The 23,781-nt window shown below is 41.0% G+C and overlaps 2 protein-coding genes across 3 annotated transcripts in view; one reads left to right on the plus strand and one right to left on the minus strand.

The window, feature by feature from the left end:
* Nucleotides 1-10,470, plus strand: part of ALK (ALK receptor tyrosine kinase) — a 746,236-nt gene extending 735,766 nt beyond the window's left edge. The window contains exons 27-29 of the mRNA XM_055541746.1: nt 6,719-6,853; nt 7,584-7,674; nt 9,787-10,470. Coding sequence (XP_055397721.1) covers nt 6,719-6,853; nt 7,584-7,674; nt 9,787-10,470 — 910 coding nt within the window. The remainder of the gene's footprint in view (nt 1-6,718; nt 6,854-7,583; nt 7,675-9,786) is intronic.
* An 8,090-nt stretch (nt 10,471-18,560) lies between these two features.
* CLIP4 (CAP-Gly domain containing linker protein family member 4) overlaps nt 18,561-23,781 on the minus strand; it is a 63,794-nt gene continuing 58,573 nt past the window's right edge. For both annotated transcript variants that reach the window (XM_055540608.1, XM_055540607.1), the window contains exon 16: nt 18,561-20,940. In XM_055540608.1, coding sequence (XP_055396583.1) covers nt 20,619-20,940 — 322 coding nt within the window. In that variant the 3' untranslated portion in view covers nt 18,561-20,618. The remainder of the gene's footprint in view (nt 20,941-23,781) is intronic.

Consider the following 23,781-nt stretch of genomic DNA (forward strand, 5'->3'; position numbering starts at 1 on the left):
TGTTGGAAAAGTAATGTCTCTGCTTTTCAATATGCTGTCTAGGTTGGTCATAACTTTCCTTCCAAGGAATAAGCATCTTTTAATTTCATGGCTGCAATCACCATCTGCAGTGATTTTGGAGCCCCCCAAAATAAACACTGACACTGTTTCCACTGTTTCCCCAACTATTTCCCATGAAGTGATGGGACCGGATGCCATGATCTTCATTTTCTGAATGTTGAGCTTTAAGCCAACTTTTTCACTCTCCACTTTCACTTTTATCAAGAGGCTTTTTAGTTCCTCTTCACTTTCTGCCATAAGGGTGGTGTCATCTGCATATCTGAGGTTATTGATATTTCTCCCAGCAATCTTGATTCCAGCTTGTGTTTCTTCCAGTCCAGCGTTTCTCATGATGTACTCTGCATATAAGTTAAATAAGCAGGGTGACAATATACAGCCTTGACGTACTCCTTTTCCTATTTGGAACCAGTCTGTTGTTCCATGTCCAGTTCTAACTGTTGCTTCCTGATCTGAATATAGGTTTCTCAAGAGGCAGGTCAGGTGGTCTGGTATTCCCATCTCTTTCAGAATTTTCCAGTTTGTTGTGATCCACACAGTCAAGGCTTTGGCATAGTCAATAAAGCAGAAATAGATGTTTTTCTGGAACTCTCTTGCTTTTTCCATGATCCAGCGGATGTTGGCAATTTGATCTCTGGTTCCTCTGCCTTTTCTAAAACCAGCTTGAACATCTGGAAGTTCACGGTTCACGTATTGCTGCAGCCTGGCTTGGAGAATTTTGAGCATTACTTTACTAGCATGTGAGATGAGTGCAATTGTGCAGTAGTGAGTGCTAGTGGGCTGAAAAATGGCCCTCCAGTGGTATCAGGATCTCTTCCCAGAAACCCTCATCAGGAGAAGGAGTCTGCATCACCAGTGTGCTCACAGGAGACAGAGGGAGATTTGCCTCACACCCAGAGGACAGAGGCAGAGGTTGAAGAGATGTGGCCACAGGTCAAGACGTTCCAGCAGCCTCCAGAAGCTGGAAGAGGCAAGGAACAGTGTGGTCTCGCATATACTTAACTTTCAGCTCTCAATACTGACTTCAGACATCCAGCCTTCGTAACTGTGAAAGAATAAACTTCTGTTGTCTTAAGTCATCAAGTCTGTGGTACACTGTTACAGCAGCCAGGAAACGAAGGCCCCTCGTGAAACAAGCAAGTCAGTTGCTCTCCAGTTAGCAAGCCCATCTACACAGAGCTTCCCATCTTGTCAGGTTCCAATCTTAGTATATGAACAGAGAGCCAAGAATCTACAAACACTTGAGGAAAGATTCTGATCTGAAGGAAGCAAACATATACAAAGGAACTTGGAGGAAAAAGAATGCAGAAAGTTTAGGAAAACTTTTAAAAACAATATCCTCAGAAAGTTATGTTATTGTAACCATAATCTTAAGGACAAAAGATTATTTAAAACAATGTTTTTGGGATTTCCCTGGCAGTCCAATGGTTAAGAATCTGCCTTCAATGCAGAGGATACGGGTTTGATCCCTGGTTGGGGAACCAAACTCCCACATGCCAAGAGGCAACTAAGCCCGCTTGCCACAAAGACTGAGTCTGCACACTGCAAGGAAAGATCCTGCATGCTGAAACTAAGGCCCGATGCAGCCAAAAATTAATTAATTAATTATTTTAAATGTTCTTAGGGAAAAAACTCCTGGATAGAAAAATGTGATAAGAGAGCCTTCAAGGAGATGGAGCCTAGTTCCCTGGAGCCCATGTGGGCAGCACACAGCAGTATTTTTTCAAAAGGCACAGAGAGGGAAAAGCAGGGGGAAGAAAGAAACTTGGCAAACACTACCTCTGCTAGGCAGTCAAGGTCAACATCAACAGCGGTAGATCATGTTGATAGCACATACCTTGACATATGATGAAATGGTAGTTAACCTCTGAGGTCTTTCTCCCCAAACCCATTAACTCCAGTCTAATCATAAGAAAAGCAGTCAAATCCTAATATGACATTCTACAGAATTCCTGACCAGAACTCTTTGAAACTGCCAAGGTCATTAAAAACAAGGAAAGTCTGAGAAGTTGCCAAAGTCAAGAATAGCCTAAGGAAACATGACAGCTAAATATAAAGCGATATTCTAACGGAGTCCTAGAACAGAAAAAGGAAATTCAGCAAAAGCTAAGGAAACCTGAATAAACTATGGGCTTTAGTTAATAATAATTCCTCAGTATTGGCTCATTAATTGTAACAAATGTATCACATTAATGTAAGAAGCTAAAAATGGAACTGCGTGTGAGGCCTGTGGGAACTTTCTGTGTTATCTTCATAATTTCTTTACAACCTAAAACTGTTCTTAAGAAAATAAAGTGTTTTTTAAAAAAGATGATAATAGATGTGTGAAAGTAAAAGAAAAGTTGGAAGACAGAGTTGAATAAATCCTCTAGAAAATAAAATGACTATAAATAGATCGGATAGATAGGAAAAGAAAGACAATTAAAAGAATTAGACCATTAGACCCAATTAGCTGACAAATAGGAGTCCCAGAAAGAATGAAGAGCAGAAATGAAGGGCATAAAAACATCAAAGAAACAATTCAAGAAGATTTCCCAGAAGGACATACATTTTCAGAATGAAAGCATCCAGAAAGTGCTAAGCGCTGTGAATAAAAAGAGCAACCCCATGAACACATCATTGTGAAATTTCAGACCAATGGTGATCAAGGTGGTAAAAGTGTCCAAGGATACAAATAAAATCATAGTAAACAATTATCAGAGATGAAAGACAGGGAATCCAAACAATTGAATTTCTCAACAGCAGTGTGGGAAACCAAGAAAATGGACAAGAATCCTCCAGATTCTGAAAGCCTTGCATTGAGATAAGGTCAGAAGACAGAGGAGCCACGGTGACCAGAGTCCCTCCTCTGATCCATTTTTTGATAATGTGCAAAAGAGATTTTGTTGTTTGAAGCCACTGAGATTTGACTTACCCAAACCCAGTGAGTGGGTCTCAAAGTGTGCTCCTCCGATCAACAGCAACAGCATCAGCATCACCTGGGACCTTGTCATAAACTCAAATTCTCAATCCCACCCCAGGCCTCATGAAGCAGAGGAGCAAGTTTTATATCAGAAGAAACAATGTGGGATTTTTTAAAAAATATTTGTCTTATTTGATTTTTGAATGCTTTGGTGCAAAGCTTTGGGCCTTGTGGCTCCTGTTTAAGACAGGCTTACCTTATAGGTGATTAAAAAAAAAATGGCATACAAAATATAGATTTACCTGATCTGTAGGATTACTAGATAAAATACAAAATGGCCAGTTAAAATGAAATTTCACATGAACAGTGAATAATTGTATGGTATAAGTATGTCTCATGCAGTATTTGGGATATGAATGTGTGCTAAATCGCTTCAGTCTCATCCAGCTCTCTGCGACCCTATGAACTGAAGCTCCACAGGCTTCTCTGTCCATGGGATTCTCCAGGCAAGGATACTGGAGTGGGTTGCCATGCCCTCTTCCAGGGGATCGTCTCAACCCAGGGATCAAACCCTTGTCTCTCGTGTCTCCTGCACTGGCCAAAGGGTTCTTTACCACTAGCGCCACCTGGGAAGTCCAACTGGGATATACTAATACTAAAAATGTATTTCTTATTTATCTGGAATTCAAATATTAATGAGTATCCTGTATGGTTATCTGTTAAATCTCACAACATTACTTACCTGAAATTATCAGTGTTCTGTAACCAACATGACTTCTCACTCCCTTGAACTCTAAGAAAATAAACATCTATTTGCAATCCATATAGTGATTCTGTCAAAGAATACTGCAATTTGTCCCCCTAGCTATCTATCCAGATAGGCAGAAAACATATTGCTGGGATTCTTTAAGCCCTGCTATTTAGTTTCATCCATGATTTTGCTTATTTTGTTCTGCCTTGGGGGGAGGCAGAAAGACCACCAAACAGAAAAGAATAATATATGCACCAGGCAATTTGTAGTTAGTAGAATCAAGAAATCTAATAACATATTCCAGTCTGTCTTGAATTAACTGTATAATAATCTCTTCTTCAGCCTTCTCACCTGAAAAATACAGAAACTATCTTTGCCCAATTCTCCTCAAAAGAATCTTTGAAAGTTCACTTAAATGATGTCAATAAAAGTACTTTGTGTAAATCACTTCCTGCATGTCTGACTCTTTGGGACCCTATGGACCATAGCCTGCCAGGCTCTTCTGTCCATGGGATTCTCCAGGCAAGAATACTAGAGTGGGTTGCCACCCCTCCTCCAGGGGATCTTCCCAACCCAGGGATCAAACCCACATCTCTTAAGTCTCCTGCATTGGCAGGCAGGTTCTTTACCACAGGCGCCACCTGGGAAGCCCAGAGACGCTCTTGTTGTTCGGTCACTCAGTTGTGTCTGACTCTTTGCAACCCCATGGACTGCAGCACGCCGGGCTTCCCTGTCTTTCACCATCTCCCGGAGCTTACTCAAACTCATGTCCATTGAGTTGGTGATGCCATCCAACCATCTCATCCTCTGTTATCCCCTTCACCTCTTGACTTCAATCTTTCCCAGTATCAGAGTCTTTTCTAATGAGTCAGGTCTTCGAATCAGGTGGCCAAAGTACTGGAGCTTCAGCTTCAGCATCAGTCCTTCCAATGAATTTTCAGGGTTGATTTCCTTTAGGATTGACTGGTTTGATCTCTTTGCAGTCCAAGTGACTGAAGAGTTATAGTTCCAGAGGAGCTATAGTTCCATAAATTTTTGAGGTAATATTAACATCATAAAACTGCAACCAAATACTAAAACAAAGACAGCCTTTTTTTGGCTAAAAAAACTAATTATGAAATTAAATGTTTTAAAGTTTTAGGCAAAATATCAAAGGAGATGATTTTGAAACACAATAGAAATCATTTTCAAGTTCATTTAAAACAAATCAAATACATTTTTTGTATTTTTTATTTTGAGAAATCAAAATACATTTGATTTGATTGTGAGAAATCAGATACATTTCTTTAAAAAGAGAGAAGTAAGGAAAAATGTCCTACCAGATATTAAAACATAAATACACAAAAAGTAAAAGAGACTTCCCTAGCGGCACAATGGTTAAGAATCTGCCTGCCCATGAGAGAACACAGGTTTGATCCCTGGTCCAAGAAGTTCACACATGCCCAGGGGCAACTAAGCCTGTGTGCCACAGCTACTGAAGCCCACACTCTAGGGCCCGGCTCTACAAGAGAAGCCAGTGCACTGAGAAGCTCGTGCACCGCAACTAGAGAAGAGCCTGCGTGCAGCAGTGAAGACTCAGCACAGCCAAAAAATAAAGTAAAAGAAAATGGTATCAATGCAAGAAGCAGACAGACAGATGAAGTGAATAGATATCCTGGAACAGACCTGTCTTACTCACAAGTCAATAGTTGACGAGAAAATTATTTTAGGGATATGTTGTGTTAAAGAGTGGTTTTAGAAGAGCGAATAAAATGAGATCCTTACCTCACACTTTACACCAAACTCAACTCCAACTGGATGTGAGAAGAAAGAAAAAAGAAACATTAATACAACTGGAAGAAAACAGCAAACATTCATCTAATCATTGGTAAAGAGAGGATTGTACAATCTCTGAAACAGATGGAAGAAATCACAGAATTTTTTAAAATAGATTCAACTACCTAAAAATGAAAATCTTTGGTATGCTAACAAGGAAAATAAGAAAGCAACTAATAGAAGTGTTTGAACTTTGAATAAAAGATTAACATCTTTGATAAAGTAGGTTTATAAATCAAAATATAATATGTGGTTTAGGGTGGTTATATGTGGTTAAACACGAAACATTCACAGGAAAAAAACAGAGTGAATTAACACACACATTCAACCATGTTAATTATCCAATCAATAATCATAATTTAAAATAATCTACCATTTTTTTACCTTAAAAATCAGCAAAAGTTCTCATTTTTAGTAAGAACTCTCAGTGTTGGTAAGAGTGTCTGATGCACAGTGTTGGCTGATGATCAGCAATGCACTGGAAAGTCACATGGGCAATATAGAGAAATAATTTTTCTGCGTTCATATTATTTTGATCTAGTCATTCCATTAGAATTATCCTAGATTTTACTAGATTATCCTAATCCTAAATTCAGGAAATTTATTCTAAGGAAATTGTCCTTTTAAAAATGTATAAAGATGTTCATCACAATGTTTTTAAAATACTTCAAAAATTGAAAACAATATGGAAATGATAGAGCAAATTATGGCACAACTACTCAGTGGAATTTTTTATAGCTATGTCAAATTCTATTTATAAAAGGGTTTGTATTAGCATGCAAAATGTTTATGTTATAATTTAATTTTCCCCCAAAAAAGAAAATCACAGCAATTATGTAAAAAAATTCTAAGCCCAGAATCTTGAACGAAGAAACATAACATGATAGTTATCCTTTTATGGATCTTCACGTGGGGCTACATTCTCATTCTTTTCTATTTCTCCATATTAAAGACTTTTATTGTGGAAAAATGAAATTAAACAATTAAAATTTTCCATGTGTGCATGTCTGTGTGTGTCTGAGACTGTGTATATGTTTATGTCTTTGTGTGTACATATACATATGTCTCTGTAAGTGCGTCAGGGTATTTACGTGTGTGTGTGTGTCTGTGTATGAGCATCTGTGAATGTATCTGAGGCTGTGTATGTGTGTGTGTGTGCACACCCACACCCACACCTCCCATCCTGTGTGCAGGTCCTTCGGAGTGCTGCTATGGGAAATCTTCTCTCTTGGATACATGCCATACCCTAGCAAAAGCAACCAGGAAGTCCTGGAGTTCGTCACCAGTGGAGGACGGATGGACCCACCTAAGAACTGCCCGGGGCCTGTGTATGACTCTGAGGATTTTCTACAATTTACTAAGCACAATTTTCCTTTTCAAAAAATATCTGCAGCCACATATGCTTTTTAATTTTTAAGATGAAGGAACAGATGGCTGACCTCATTTAATATGCCCCAAGATAGGAGTGTGTCTGTAGTTTCAATGAGATGGTTTATTCTTCCTGCCCCTTGACAGCAATAATGCCACACCCTAAAAGGTACACATTGTCTGGATGGAGGCTGTGGACTCACCAGGCTCACTGGCCTCAGGCACCTCCTGGGTCTGTGTCGTGGGCTCCGTCCCTGCTGCCTTACTCCACAGGTCTTGAGTCTCCCTGAAGCATCTCTATCCCCTGGGTTTTCTGCTGTCCTGTGTGTCTCACCACGGACCTCATGCAGTCCACGCAGTCGCAAAGAGTCAGACACGACTGAGCAACTGAACTGAACTGAACCGATCTGTCTTACCTCCTTCCCACAGACAAGACAGATGGGAAATACAGTTAGAATATTCTGCCCCAGAGGTGACGGTAATTCAGGAATGGAACAAATGAGCCCTGTGTGACACCTTCACACCCTGCCCATCAGCAGAGGGCAGCACGTGCAAACACGGGGACAAGATGAGTCCCCACCCTAGAAGACAGTGCTATTCCAGTCCTATTAGAAAAGCGCTGGGGGGAGGGCGGGGACTTATTTTTCATCCCATTTTTCTTGATTTTAATTTATGTCCTTGTTCTTTTAGATACCGGATAATGACCCAGTGCTGGCAACATCAGCCTGAAGACAGGCCCAACTTTGCCATAATTTTGGAGAGGATTGAATACTGCACTCAGGTATACACATCCCCCCCCCCCCACCTCCTTCAGCTAGTATTTATATGGAAAAGTCTTGAAGATGGCAAATGCCAAAATGTGAAATAACAGTTACACCAGCCAGGAGAAATAAGCTATGCTCTTGAAGACGAATGTTAATTATCTATAAGTACAATGAGTGGTATCTCAGTCTGCCTGTTTTGTAAACAAACACTAGTTGCTGTCGCTTAAGAGGAGTTGAGCTGGGAGAGGGTCTGTCCAAGCCACGCAGCTTCCCGAAGTCCTGCTGGTCCCTGTCCAGATTCCACTCCCAATTCCGTCAGTAGGGACTGCCTTTTTCCTGTTTTGATGTTAATAGAAATGGGGTACATTTCAGCAGATAACTATGCCTTCTACCTCCTCAAGAGTGGAGGCCATCAAGTGAGAGCCCTGGCCCCCAATCTCCTCCGTCTGTGTCTGCACCGTCCTCGGTGGAGGGGTGTGCTCCTCTACTTCAAGGTCTCAGGGACCTTCACACCGACACTTCTCACCTCCAGGCTGCGTGAATTTTCTTTCCCTCTTTTTTGCCTCTCATTCTGCCAGGATATCAGATTCTGGAGAACCTTTTAGAAGTCAGACAACAAAGCGCTACCTCTCTAAATTCCCTCTCCTCTTAGTTGTGACAATAGACATACACATTTTCACACTGGAGTCATCTCCTGTCCTCATGATTCCATTCTTTTGGGTCCTTTGAGCTCAGAAAGCATTTATCTATATAGACTTCAAGTTATTCGGGGTTTTTTTGTTTGTTTTAGAGAACTTGATGTTCAGTGGCTTTTAGGTTATTATGTTGTAATATTAATGGGATGCATCCACTTAAGTACATATACTTTGGAGTAATTTTCTTCTCCAAAGCACATAAGATCCCTCTTAAAAGCTGGGAGCTCTGTACAAGCATATTTTGAATGACTCATTCTAGAAATTAATAATTAATAGAGAAGGAACTAAAGACTAAAGCAGAGAGAATTAGAAGGTAGTTATTTTTTATGCTTAAACTTTTTACTGATGAATACTGGACCTATGTGCTTTTCTATTAACCTGAAGTAATGGTTTTCCCAATTTGCACAAAATAGTACAGGATTAAGTTTCCCCAACTTTAAGCTTTCTTCCACAAATCTTCCACAAATCTTCCTCAAATCTCTAGCAACTGTCTTCTGCTTTTCTATATCAGTCTGTCGCTGTAAAAATGATCTAGCACAGAGTTGATTTTGTAAGTGGTTTTCCTCATAGCACGTCAGTATTTCCTGGGTTTCATCAGATCCAAACTTGTTGAAAAACCACTGCATTGTGATATCAGCATGTGTAATGAAGTGATGATATAACCCAGAAACGTTATGATCCAGTGCAGCCTCCATCCAAAGGTGATGGAAATGCTAGGAGAACCAGAGGTTAACCTTGTCAGCCAGCATGGTGTGTCCCTCCTCCCTTCCCCTCCCCTCCTCTCACTCTCAACAGACACATTTTGAAGTCAAACATATAGATTTTTGTTTTTAACTATTTCATTGGGAACTGGGCTTCCCTGGTGGCTCAGAGGATAAAGCGTCTGCCTGCCATGTGGGAGACGTGGGTTCGATCCCCTGGTCGGGAAGTTCACCTGGAGAAGGAAATGGCAACTCACTCCAGTACTCTTGCCTGGAAAATTCCATGGACAGGGCCTGGTAAGTCCATGGGATTGCAAAGAGCAGCACACGACTGAGCAAACTTCACTGGGAACAGTTGTAACCATTTTAAAAAACTAATTTATAATTTTTTAAATCCATTCGTCTGTAAGTTTTGCCTAAAGCTGGTCTCTGCAAAGCCTTTCTTTCCTGAGCCCACTCCCCTTCCCCAGGCAATGGGGCCGCTTCTGGGCACCCTGTCCCAGCACGCTCTTCTGTAATAGCGCCTCTCCTCCAAGCTCTACAAAGATGAGGACGTTTTCGCACGTGTTTCTTATTCTCCCGTGCTTACAAATTAATATATTCCCAGTAAACCCTGAATGGTTTCCTCATCTGTGAAGTAAGTTTGGATGACATCATGGCTAAGGTTATCTTCCCATCCACACGTTTGCTTTGTGGTTCAAAGTCTCCATCCGTCCATCTCTCCCGCCTGTAGGACCCAGATGTGATCAACACCGCTTTGCCGGTAGAATACGGGCCCCTCGTGGAAGAGGAAGAGAAGGTGCCCATGAGGCCCCAGGACCCGGAGGGAATCCCTCCTCTCCTGGTCTCAGCGGCCCAGGCCAAGCGAGAGGAGGGCCGCGAGCCGGCCGCCCCCGCCGCTCTGCCCTCGGCTCCGCCCGGCAAGGCCGGCAAGAAGCCCGCGGTCGCGGAGGCCTGTGTCCGAGGCGGCGCCCGGCCGCCGGCCGTGGACGGGGGACACGTCAACATGGCCTTCTCGCAGTCCAACCCGCCCTCGGAGCTGCCCCAAGTCCAGGGCTCCAGGAACAAGCCCACCAGCCTCTGGAACCCCACCTACGGCTCCTGGTTTACAGAGAAACCCACCAAAAAGAACACTCCACCGGCCAAGAAGGAGCAGAGCGAGCGGGGGCCCCCGGGCGTCGAGGGCGCCCGTGCTGTCCCGGCCCCCGCGCCCGCCGCCCGCCGCCCGGGCGCCTCGCTGCTCCTCGAGCCGTCGGCCCTGACCGCCAGCCTGCGGGACGTGCCTCTGTTCAGGCTGCGCCACTTCCCGTGTGGCACCGTCAACTACGGCTACCAGCAGCAGGGCTTCCCCCCGGAGGCCGCCCCCGGCCCGGGCCGCTACGAGGACCCCGCGCCCAAGAGCCAGCCTGCGCCCTGAGCCCCAGCCCGGCCCGGGGAGGGACAGGCTACGGCTCCTCCGCAAACCACTGACCAAATGTCACTCTTCATTCTGTGCCAACTTGTTTTGAAGTGCCACATCAAAAGCTGTGTTTTCAAATTGCTTCTAAAGGTTTGGAACACGGGTTCATCCCAGTCTTGCAAAAGGAGAACATATAAAGACGAGTGATCAACGCGAGGCCGGGACGGGGCTGCATAGGGTTCTGACGGATGGCTGGTGCCCACCTGCTCCTGCTTCTCTCCCTGTCCCGCGTGCTCTGCTCCACGCTCGCAGAGCTAGCCGCTCCCGTGTTTGCTAGTCAGAGTCATAGGTGTTCCCTTACCTGGTCAATGTGGGCCTGGACCACTTGAGAGCAGAGGGAACCAAAATAAAGTTCTCTGTAGTGTCAGCGCGGGGACATTGTTTACTTGGAAAAGAATCATAGACAACTCACTGGAAGGTCACTGTGGATGCTGGGTGTGCTGAGTCATCGACGATCATATCATAAAAATGTGGTGAATCGTTAGAGTAGTAGAGAGAAAATGTGTATATACTCACCTGAATGAAACACAAGTACTCAAAGTGCTTTGAGGACGGTAAGATCCAGAGAGTCCAACATCCTGGTAATATACCTCAAGCCTTAAGAAAATCCTACTACTAAGGGTGAACAGTGGAGTGTGAGGTTTCCTACTGTGTCGAAAATTTGAGATTTAAAAATTTAACTCCTTATTTTAAAACTTAGCACTAAAATAAACTCCGATATAATTTAAAAAAAATTTTTTAATGTAAGCAACAGTGATACATCGAGGCATAAAAATGTATCCATTCATGGGCATTATTAGTGTCACACTTTCTAACAATTTCAATCATGAAGGTTACCAAGCTGAAGTTTCTACTCCTGGAGAAGAATCTCGGGAGCAGCAGGCCCTCCAGTGGTCCTAAGGAGAGGTACTGATTCAGTATCCTTCCTTCTAGGCTTTTCCCCAGTTCCGGCTCCTTAATGGTGTGTGATTCTAGCACATATGGGAACAGAAATTGACTGAAACACAATGCATAATTTGTATACCTGTCAAATACAGAGTAAAACAGTTTTTTTCTCTGGGTGACAAGTGAAGGAATTAAGGAACACGTGGAGTGCTGAGGTTGGTAGTGACATGTTACAAAGAGTTCTGAACTTGGTTTTCACACGTGAAATTTATCTCCATTGCAGACAAGTTGGGAATCTGTTAAATCTTACACACAGAAGTATGTAATGATGCTTTATCAGAAAGTTTTCATCTCTTTCTGCTCCCCTCCATTCTCTTTCCCAGTTTCATTTCTGGTGGTAGCTGTGCCAGAACCTCACTTTGGGACGAAAGCATTTTTTATCACTTGTTAAGCACTAAACATTCCCAAGCAGAAGGACTGTGTCTATCCACCTTCCCCTGCCTTCTCAACTCCACTTGCATCAACAGTCTCACCTGGACATGAGGCCATTCTGTTCTAAGCCAACACCAGACCAGTGAGTGTTGATTCCCCTATGGCAGAGCCTTGCCTAGTCAGTAGTTCTTCACATCTTTAGAAGCTCAGATACCTTGGACATCACTTTGCTTTATCTTCTTGACTGCCAAAAGTATCTTCATCGGACACACATGAAGATGAAACATCAATGAACTCATCTCTAAATACTTATATCAATCAAGTTTTAGCTCATGCCCGGCACAAAGTAAATAGTCTAATTATATAACCATTAACTCATAAACCACCTGAAGGTGTCCAAGAATCACACTTTGAAAAATACCCTCCTAAAAGGGTGACAGAGCAACTGTCAAAATGAGAACAATTTTACTTTATACTTGTGACACCAGTAACCAATTAAACAGGGAGCATGCTACATGGTTAAATAGCCAACTCTTTCATTAACAAGGGAAAAATCTTATTCCTTTCTCTTCTTAAAAACTACACATCCACTACATTTTCAGGTTGTGCCTTACTACCATGGAGATTGATTTGTTGATTCTCTCTAATCATCTTTATTGGTATCAGTTTTCATGTAAATGGTAGTCCAATCTTAAAAGCCTGTATACATGGATAATAAACAACTCCACACCGAGATATGATGACCTCAAGATGTTTTATTTAACTTGCTAATCGCCCAGGTATCAGCACTCCAGCCATATGGCTCCAGCAATTCATACTGATGCTATGGACTCACATATTTATTAATTATGATGGAAAATTCCACCTAGAACATGGACAGGCACAATTAAAGTCTGTAGAAGTTACATTAATTAAGCCATAAGCTAGTATAATTATTCATGTCCCATATCTATAAAGAAGCTCATTGTAAGTTCACAATCATTCCATTGGGAAATTGACAATTTGTGAGGAATGACTAGTTTATCAGTAGATGGTACTTCAATATTTTAGCAGATCAATATATCAGGAACAAACTTTTATTTTTTTAGAAAGTGTAAGATCTACTTGGTAGTTGAAAGATCAGATTCTTCAGGTCCAGTTAGGATGTGCGTCCTGGCTGTCTATGGGTTCTCAGATGTGTCTGTACCTCAGTGTCTCCATATACAAAATGAGGATAATAACGTCCCTTTCTCCCTGGCCCTCAGGGAGATTACAAACTGTGAAAGCACAAGCACTCCCTCTCACACCTCTTGAATTCCTTAATGAATTGGGTTGATTGTGGGGAGAATTTCAAAAGTTGGCATGTGTCTCTATATGCCTGCCCTCCCACTAGTCCCATCCAGTCCTCCCAGCTCCCCTTCTGTGCCACGTGGGCTTCATCTGTCAGTTGTTTAATGACAGTAGCAAGAACTCGACCAGAACCCAGTCCTTTCAGCTCAAAAGAAGAGTGTGAAGACTCTCTGCTACATTACTGTTAAAAAATGAGCAACAGAGGAAGACATTTAATCAACTTGATGAATTCTTTTTAAAGTGTCTGGCCTCTCCATATAGTTTTTGATAAACTCTACAGCTGTAAGATATTACATAACCACAGATTAACTTTATTCTGTAACACTTGGGGCTTTTACCTCCAGATTCACAGGGCGCACCACCAAAAATCCCCAGTGGCTCAGTGGTAAAGGATCTGCTTACAGTGCCGGAGCTGAAGAAGAAACGAGTTCAATTCCTCAGTGGGGAATATCCCCTGGAGGAGGAAATGGCAACCCACTCCTGTATTCTTGCCTGGAGAATCTCATGGAAAGAGGAGCCCAGCAGGGCTACAGTCCATGCGGCCGAAAAGCAGCAGACATGACTGAGCACACATGTACCACTAAAAATTCTAAGTGATCAGGCTATTTTTAACAGATTTTTCTCTAGCAATAGTAGAATTAAAATTCACATGAGCTTTGTAGACCTAAAACATGACGCTTATGAATTTAGACTACTCTGAATAACAGACTTCCCATGGCAAGATTCATAAAATGTATGAAGTGCATTGTCAATCTGTCTTTAGCTAATGACTTTTTAAATGGGTCCCCAAAGAACACACAACTTGACTTTGCTAATTTCACTGCAGCAGATGGTTCCCTGTGCTGTTGTGTGAACATATAAAACAAAAACCAGAAATTCCTATAATCTTCCACAAGATGCCCTAAAATAAAAGATAATTATTGAGAACAAATACTAAGGCTTCTATTAAGATTCTGTTTTGATTTGTTATCCTGAGTAGGTGTATTTAATTTTTAATGCACCACTCAAACACAAAGCTATTTTTAGCTCTAAGTTAATAACTTTTAAAACATTTGAAAAGCTCAGTGTAAGGAAATAATATGACATAGTGTTGGGGGAGGGAGGAACACGGCTTCAGCGTTCAGTAAATGTAAATGAGCGTGTTACCTTTCCACGTAAAGATGGCACCACCAGGCTTGCCTCAAGAGAACCCCAGATACTGAATTTATCTGCAGTACTGTGCCCTGTCCATTCCTCAGATCCCTCTGTTTGACCTGTGCTCCAGCAGTTACCCCACTCCATTCCTCTACTAAGGCCTACTGCCTCCCTGAAAGCAATTACTCAAAATAAGTTATCCTGCCATCACTAAAAGCCTCATTGGGCAGGCGAGTTTTTCAGCCAGTGTTAGTTGAAAGGCAGTCTTACTAAATGAACCCACTAAGTCTTAGTATATTAGTGCTCCCTAGAGCACTTACATTGTGAGAGGTTATTTGCCAGTACAGATGATTATCAGACTGATAAAAACCTCACACGGTTGTAATATTTTGCATGGTTTAGCACTCATCGATTATTTGAGAACTAGTATGCAGACCAAGTGCAGGAGTTGAGTATAGGTATTAGACAGCAATTACCTACTTACATGACTCCAGCAAGTTAAATTCTCACTTTCTCATTTAAAAACATGAGCAGTTTGGTCTCAAAGGCCCCCTTCCAGCTCTGAAGTCTGATTCTGTAAGACTTCACTCCTGTGTAAGGTAAATCCCAACATCTGGCCCACAGTTGGTAGGGGGGGGGTGTGTGGGTGTGTGTGTGAGAGAGAGAGAGAGACAGAGAGAGAGACTCTTAATTCATTCAAAGCCAAAGCCAATTAATTCAGTGCACAATCCCAGTGATGCAAATTATATTTAATCTTCATTCAAAAGGAGACCAGAAAGAAGTTTAGCATCAGTTCTCTGTTTATTGTTCTATTCAAAGATCTCTTTAATAAATCATAAAATCATTAACATAGCAAAATGAGGTTAATTCAAGACGGTTTCCTGAAAGAAGCAAAGCTGACACAGGACTATGGAAATCATATCTTAATGACCTTCACACTCACCATGACACCACTTATTTCTCTTTTGTTACGTTTGCGACAGTGGCAGCCTTATTAGCAAGGTAAAATCATGTGACTTATCACTCGAAGGTTCTCCTTCACCATGCCTAATGTCCAATGACAGATCTCATGTACTTTCTGTCCGTGACCATTCCCAGCGTAACAAAGCCCATGATAAGCCGCATGCTGGAGACCAGTGTGTCCATGGAGTCAGGCCTCCCTCAACAAACATCGTGGAACCATTTATGATGAGGAATTCATAGTAACTGGAGTCCTCTCTCCCAACCACCATTGGATTGGTTAGAATCCCTCTTCTCAGCTTTGTGGAGACACCCACTGCCACTGGAGGGCAATTTTTAGAAACCTGTGCTGGATTATATAGCTTTATAGTGGATCTAGAAATAAGGAATCCCCAAAAGATAGCCAATTCAAATGTCCCACCAAAAGAGAAGACTGTGACGACTGCAGGCAATTTTCTACATTTTAGTGTATCTAACAGTTGAGAAAAATATTTTTAAATATTTTTTCTTTATTCCACAATAATATTTATGTGATATTTCACAGTTCTCAGAGAAGTAAGATTAAAGACAAATTATTTTTCTTCATGAATGTAACCAGTAAAGCAGCAGGTGATGTTTCATAAAAGAAAACAAACTCAAGCAGGACATGGACTGGATTTTCCTCTGTCTCACACCAGGGAGTGTGAAGTGAGGCCTCAAGAAACCTCATGCTATTTCTTAATTCCCTAAGCTCTAGTCCCTTCAAGAAAGAGAAAAGATCGCTTGAGAAAAATCACAACATTTTTAACAGGTACATATAATCTATTGGAATTCTTATTAGAAATCTATCTTTACTGGCAGGTTCAATAAAGGAAACTGAAAATTTTCACTTTCATCCTCTTCTCTGTTGTGTATAATGCAAAATCCACTTTCCCCTGCCATCAATATGGAATTTTTATGACTATTAAAATTCATTCAAAAGTCCACATTAGGATATTCTCCCAAAGATATTGCAGAGCAACACCTATCCTTCATAACGAGAACTGTCAGGGACAGCCAATATCATCAACATTTGACTAAGACTTAAACTGAATCTCAGAAGTCATATTAGACATAGAATAAAAAGGATGACTTGAAACTGTGCACGTAATTTTAACATGATTCATTTCCATGTCAGTCTTATTTGATTTGTTACATGAAAAATCACTGATTTGGTCTTCATGAAGGTAAGGGTTCTTCAAGTAATGCCTCTCTCAGGCTGGAGCTGAAAGAACTTAGCTTCTATGAGATCAACACAGATCAAAGAGAACACAACATGTAGATATTTAAACTTCCTAAACTTTAGGAATGCTTCAAATTCAGTTCAGTGCAAGTAGCTTCCTGAGACTCCCTATTTAATTTATCTAGTTCAAACAACTCTGACAAAATATCCAGTCCTGAGACCGGCTCCTCTGAGAACAGAGGCATACAAGGTGTGCGTGTGAAGACCTGAGCATCTACAAGAGCAACAAGCTTGACACCTGGGGGTGCATGAAGGATTTTAGAGCTGAAATTAAATCATATTCACGATCGATGGTCAAATGACGGCAGTGATCACTGGAGACAGGTTATGTTTTAGCTAAACAGCCTCAATTTAAACACCTAGAGTGTCTTCACTAACACAGCTCAGAACTTACAGCCAGCCCCTCCTCAGCATCAGGACCACACTTTCCAATTTGAACTAAAAAATGACAAGACCTACTGCTGCTTTATCATGAAAATTCTGTTATATTTTAAAGAATGAGAAGAAACAAGGATCCTACCCCCCAACCCATGCCTTTCTCCTCAAGGGAAAAGGCTATGAGCAGAAAAGAGTTTCATTTCTACCACACATAATGAAAATACATTGTTGTTAGTAATGTGCCCATCCACTCTCCTCCACATAAATTTCTTTCTCCTTCCTTAAAAGGAGCACTGGCAAAAATTTTGCTATAAAAAAATTATTTTTGCCTATGCAAAGGCCTCATATTCTGCTTGTAATAAAATCTTAACACAACTTACGTAACTTGTTCAAACCCCACACAGTCTCCATTAAGAATGTCTGTTGTGTATTCAAGCAGCTTATATGACATTGTTTGTAAATAAGGACCTATGTACCAAGGGATATTACTAAATAGTTACTAAAATCATATGTGACAATGTGAGCTTTGTATTAACTACTGTGTTTGTATAATAAATGAGTGTAGTAAAGCAAAGGGCATGAAGAAAAATAAAAAATTCTCCTACTTGCTTGTCATGCAATGAAATGTATTATATGTCTCTGGGTCAATCATTTAGATAACAAATATCCAGTGAACAGTTAATTACTAGATCTATATCCTAATTAAGATGATTCCTAACACATTAGGTCTCTAGCCATTGGTCAATGTGGTTTAAATAATATCACATAGTCTAAATAGGTAGGTCCAAAATAAAACTCTGAAATAAAAATGCTTGACTCCAGAAACCAATGCTGTACACACATGGCTGAGATCCAGTCCACCCTCTCTGTGTTGGAGCACACATGTTACTGTGTCCTCTGAATTAGCATCAGCACAACAGAAATTCAGAGCCGGCCCCAGGGAAAACAGATGGGCAATTAGGTGACCACACTGTCCTTCCTGTTCCCTTTTCTACCCTTGACACCCAGCATGTCACTATTTGGGGTAAAGGTGGGCTACCATGATTCAAACCTTTCTTGTCCCTTGTCCTCCCTTACCCAGCAAAATGTACCTGTCCGTGGCCTGGCTTCTCAAGCCCACCTGGCTGAAGCTGGCGACCTCTACTGTAAACCATCGATGGCCTCCACTGCCTCGGCTCATTCAACAGCATTTCCTCAGCATGTACTAGGTACCAAGTATTATTCCAAGTGTTAGGGATGAAGTGATGAACAAAACAATTAGAACCCACCCCTCAATGAGCACAAAGTTGAACATAACCAAGGGTGGTAAATGCTAAGTAGAATAATAACACATGAGAGTGATAAGAAGCTCAGGAGAGGACGGTACAAGGGACTCACCATGGTTAGTGTCTCGGCTCAGACTCTGCAAATGTCTCTATCTGAACACATTTAAAGCACTTAAACATACTGCCACCAAATTACCTTAAAATATAGAAACAAAAGCCTTTCAGTAGGAAGTAGACACTTATTTATATATAATTTTAAATCTGTAAACTCAACGTTTTCTATCCTACTCTAAATAAATGAAATCCCACTGGTATAAAAGGTAATTAAGCAATTTTAGAAAACCACAGAAATTTATTATTTTCTTAAATGACTCTCTGTGCGTCAAAACAAAGTAATAAGAAAGTAGCTGGAAACATAACTTTATTTGCTGAGTAGAAGCATGGCACTTTTTAAGACTCTCAATAGGTATAGGACAAATCCAAGTCATTACTGTAAGAAGAAAAAAAATTAAACACAAAGCATATGTAATCTGAGTACCTGAGAAAAGGTACTGCAGGCAGGGTCAATGACAACATGCCATTCCAAACCAAACAGCTTCCCTTTTTATTAATGTTCAAGATGGGAACTTTGAATGACAGAAGCAAAACACAAATGAAAACACCTAATTTTTATGTATAGTATATGTAAACATACATATTACATAGATTTAATAATCCTAATCTAAATATGAGAACAATTGGTTCTCTAACCTCAAAATAAATTCAGTGTTGACATTACTGTTACTAACTTATAGGGTTTTCCATTTAAGAGGAAGAATTATGGACACCCAAGTTCAGTGTAGTCATGGATTTCATGGTAAGATATAAATAGAGTTTTTAAGAAATAAACTATATAATAAAATAAGTTTACTTTTGAATCATAGTACAGTCACTTTCTTCAATCAAAAATATTCCTTGATTATAAAGCAGCCTTACTTTGCAAATGTATTTCAGGAAAATAGCTCTAGCAATATTTGAAATGTCATACTTTTTTAAAAAAGGCAGCAAAGCAACAGAATTTAGATTTTAAACAGTATATTGCAAAATAGTTCAACGTATTCTTTCTAAAGCACAAAGCAAGCTCCATTTTGAAGGATGCTTTTATCTTATAAAGCAAACTGCTCTGATATTTCTGTGGTAGTTTAGAGTCTGAATATCTATGATAAAAGATAAATCTTTGTACATATAGGACAAACTTCAATACATATCCACAACACAAATGTTTTGCATTATTATATCACTCTATCATGAAGCTTAGTTTGTTAACATGTACTCAAAAGGAAAATAAAGACATGATACAGCTCTGCAGCTTTATAACAGGCTGAATTCTGCAACAATTGAAAACATGAAACCAGCAGCAACAGCATAGGCAACACCAATCTTATGAATAATAAAACAACACCAAAGACCATAACCATTTAAATGAATAGCTACTACATTCTTCTTAACATATCTTAATTTGCTCTGTCTTAAATATACTTTTTTTTAATATTTTTCATCCCCAGAGGAAATGATGGCAAATCCTCCACAAAGAGGAAAGTGCATCATGTTTTATTTTCAAAGTGCTTCGCGTGTGTGTGTTTTATAGATATGTCTAATAAGGAAGTTAAATATGTGCAAATAGTTCCAATTGTGACAAATTCATGACCCTAATCACGGGATTTTGGAGCTCCTCCAGATGAGGCAGTCACCAACACAGAAGAAAGGCCTGAGATGACGCACTGGGCAGCAGCAAGAGCCCAGGCCACGGTAAGGAGACCTGCATTCCAGCTGGACGGTCTGGTGACCAGCTAGCTCATGACCCAGGTGAGGAAGAGCAGCTTCAGAACCCTGCAGCAGCAGAGGTTGAGCTCCAGAGCCCCGGGGGCCCATCTACCCCCACAGCTCTAAAGTGTCTGTAGGTGGGACATTCCCAGAAGGGCAAAGAACGAAACCCAAAGACAAGAAAAACGCACATCATCCAGCTGCTATTCTCGCCTTGTCCTCAATGGTACAGAAAGAAAGAAAAACTCCAAACAAGGTCATGTGAGCGTCTTAACATTAACCAAAGCTAGTGAAAACCTGCACAATGATGGTATATGGAAAATCCACTCTTCTGTGCAAAAATGAGACACAAAAGCAGTCAGTCACCTCATGGCACATTTTCCCCAAGTTTAAGAATTTTCTTGGGTCTAAAGCTTTAAAAGCTTTTAAAAAAAAATCATAGTTTTATATTGTTTTAAGAGACCCATGATTCCTACAGTTCATATTTCAAGCTTTTTAAAGGGGTCTCTCTGAATTGTTATAATGGTCTATATGAAGATAGTTGTATTTTCAAATTTTAAATAATGGCTAAGTGAAGTAAACCACTAGTCATGGACTTTGTGTGTGTGTGTGTGTGTGTGTGTGTAAGCTCATTTATTTTAACAATGTAGAAGCCTAACTCAACAATTCTCATCCACCAGCTTGGACCCGTTTATTCCCCGGTAGGTCACTCTGCTGGGCCTCACGAGGACCCCGTGGTTGGGCTTGCAGGTGAAGTAGCGTTTGTCTCCCACTGCCCCATCATTCTTTCCCTTGGGGCTTCGAAGCTCCAGGCCCAGCCAGATCCCTGAGGCGAAGTCGGTGGGGCCCACGTACCTCACGGTGGCCATCTCGTTGGAGCTGGTGAGGAGGACCTGGGAGCCCTCGTGCAGCTTCACGCTACCCTCCAGGCCGCCGGCCGTCGAGCTGCTGCTCCAGCTGCGGTGCAGGGTGGGCTTTGGCCTGCGCACAGGGGACCGAGGGAGATGCTTCAGCATGAAGCCGCGCGACGCCGTGTGCCATGCTCCCCTCCAGGCCAGGTCCACAAGTCACTCACCAAACAGCACACTCGGCATTCACAACTGGATCTCTCCTATTCTATGCAGCAACACTAGGATATACTGTTGCTTAAAGTTTTTCTCTTCGGGCTATTTTAATGCTACTTTCATCTGGATTTAAGATTTCACTAGCGATTTATGTATGTGCACACACATTTTATACCTATTTAATGAAGCAAAAAGAATGAAACCTGGTATTTGGCCATGGTAAATTAAAATTACCTTTTGTTCACCTTTCAAATATTTCTTTACATGAAAACCATTTTTAAAAACTGTGAATCCACAGCTTTGGAAACTATACACACACAAACACACACACACACACACACACACACACACCCCTTCTATGAAGGAACTCCAGTTACATTTAAGGGTTCGCCACTCCCCCTTGTCACTAACATCAGGAAGGATCTTAGTTGCCTAGAACAGGATTCCTCTCCTTTCCTCGACAATAAAACATTACTTACAAGGTACTGCCTCCAAGCACCCGCCACCCACATGACCTGATGACACAACCACCAGGCACCCACATGCAGCCCAGACAAGGCCTTCTGCCGGTACTGCCCGGAGCTTCTTCCAGGCCCTGGAAGTAGCTAATCCTGAAACCTGCCCCAAATAGAAATATGACCAGGATCTTGTTGCTCTATAACCTGAGACCTCCCAAAACAGTCATCCAGAAACCACCACCATGAAGCCATCCACCCACCATCCACACCATCTCTCCACCAAGAGAAACCCTTATCCTGGCCACACAGTAGAGATAACAAAGAACCTGTTACCAAAACTGCACGGAGCCTGATTGTGAGCAGAATCTGGGTCCTGCTTGTTTTCCATTTTATTTCACTCTCTGTATTTTTAAATACATTATCACACACCGTGTCTCATTCCTACATACTTCTACCTATTAATGCTGGAGAAAGGAAGAGCACTCTAATTTTCTGGGTAGGAAAACTGAGGTAAAAAGCCTGTCCTATGCCACATCTGATAAATCCAAGTTTTAAAATGCAAAAGGAAAAAAAGATTATTTAGCATGTTGAATGTACAAATATAATGGTAAAGTTAACAAAGAAATACATAATACATGTGTGTGTATGTGTGTCTGTGTATCCTCCCCAAAGTGATGTCTTTTGGCAACTTGATGAAATTACTCTGAATTTCACGTGTCAGTATCTACCACTTCCTGAGCACTTACTATGTGCCAAACACATACATTATCTCATTCGACCTCACCCAAACCAGTGAGGAATTAAAAGTTAAGCTATTTGCATAAGGTCAGAGAGGTGGCAAAGAGGAGCGCTGGTGTTCAGATCCAAGCTATCCAAAGACAAAGCCAGGCTCTTGCTCACAACCTCAATGAGTATTAATAATTGAGAAAATGTTGAAAGATAATAATATGGCAAAATTTACGTTTTAAATTGATTATATTTCCTCAATAAGAGTATGCTTTTTAAAAAAAAACAGGTACTAGTGTCAATCTGTAGAAGGATGAGTAAAGCTTCCTTTATTTTTATTTTCAAGGAAAACCAACAAAAGTGTTGATGTTTTCTTCTCATGTCAGCTCATCATCTTGTTCGTATCCATACCTGCTGTATCATCCCCACGGTTCAGATTTCTCTCTCCTTCCCTGGTTTCTCTGTATCATGCTCTTTCACTCACCAACATCTCGACACTGATTTTGATACCTTTCCCCCTTCGAAATCCTTTATATCCTGGTTGTCTCTTCTTAGTAATTTCTTCCATTCTGCCTAAGAACGCTTGAATATCTTCAACAAACTGGAGCATAAAGTTATTGCTCTTAAACTCTTTCAGCTAGTCAAGTGAGGAGACCAATTTCAAAATCTCACAATTGGTAAAGGTTTTGAGGAAGGGGTAGAAACCAAACCAAACCCACCCAACTCTGCGAAACAGTACCTGATAATGCCTCAGTCCCCGTCAGGGTTCTCACGTCAAATCTCAGATCTCTGTGAGGCTTCCCAGTAACTTCAGACCAGCTGATTACACAAACCACCTGACTGATGCTCCTCTGTTTGTTAAGTTCTGATGCATGGGCTGTAATTCCAGGTGGCTTTGAGGACCCCATGACTAGTGCATGTCCCTAACTCAGCTAGATGCTCCCCTCTGCCCCCCAGGGCACAGTTCATAGAGTAACTGGAAGAATTTAAAATTGAAAAAAATAAAAAACTCCTTAACCCAATCAGTCTAGAAGAGCCTCATATTCCTCAAAAAAAAGCTTTTTTAAGTTTCTGAAAGTTTCAGATAACTTAATAGTTATCTGTTAAGTTATCTATTCTACCCACGAAATAAAGTGGGTCTGGGAGAAATAAATACAATGAGAAAGAGAAAAAGGAGATTCTATCTACAAAGAAACAACAATAAACACCTTTTCAGCAGTATATTCTACAAGAGGAAGCAGGAATATTTTGTAAAATAATAGTAAGATTACCTTATGCAAATAGGCCTGACATTTCTATTATGGACTCCCCAAAATAGTAAGTCAATTCTCTAATTAAGTAAACAGTGTAAAATCAATCCACCCTATTCAAAGATAACACAAAATGTAAATTCCTCCAACTTTTATTAATAGTACTAAGCCTCTTTGAAAATATATTCAGGATACTACCTTTAGTCATTGGTGACATTTTTAATTGAGCTTGCAAAGGAGGGACAAAGAATTCTTCTCACTGACACACTCATCACACCTTTTCTCCTAGGTGTTAAAACTCTACCATGCAATGTAAAAGATATA

This window comes from Bubalus kerabau, chromosome 11, assembly GCF_029407905.1.
Source record: "Bubalus kerabau isolate K-KA32 ecotype Philippines breed swamp buffalo chromosome 11, PCC_UOA_SB_1v2, whole genome shotgun sequence".
Lineage (NCBI taxonomy): Eukaryota > Metazoa > Chordata > Mammalia > Artiodactyla > Bovidae > Bubalus > Bubalus kerabau.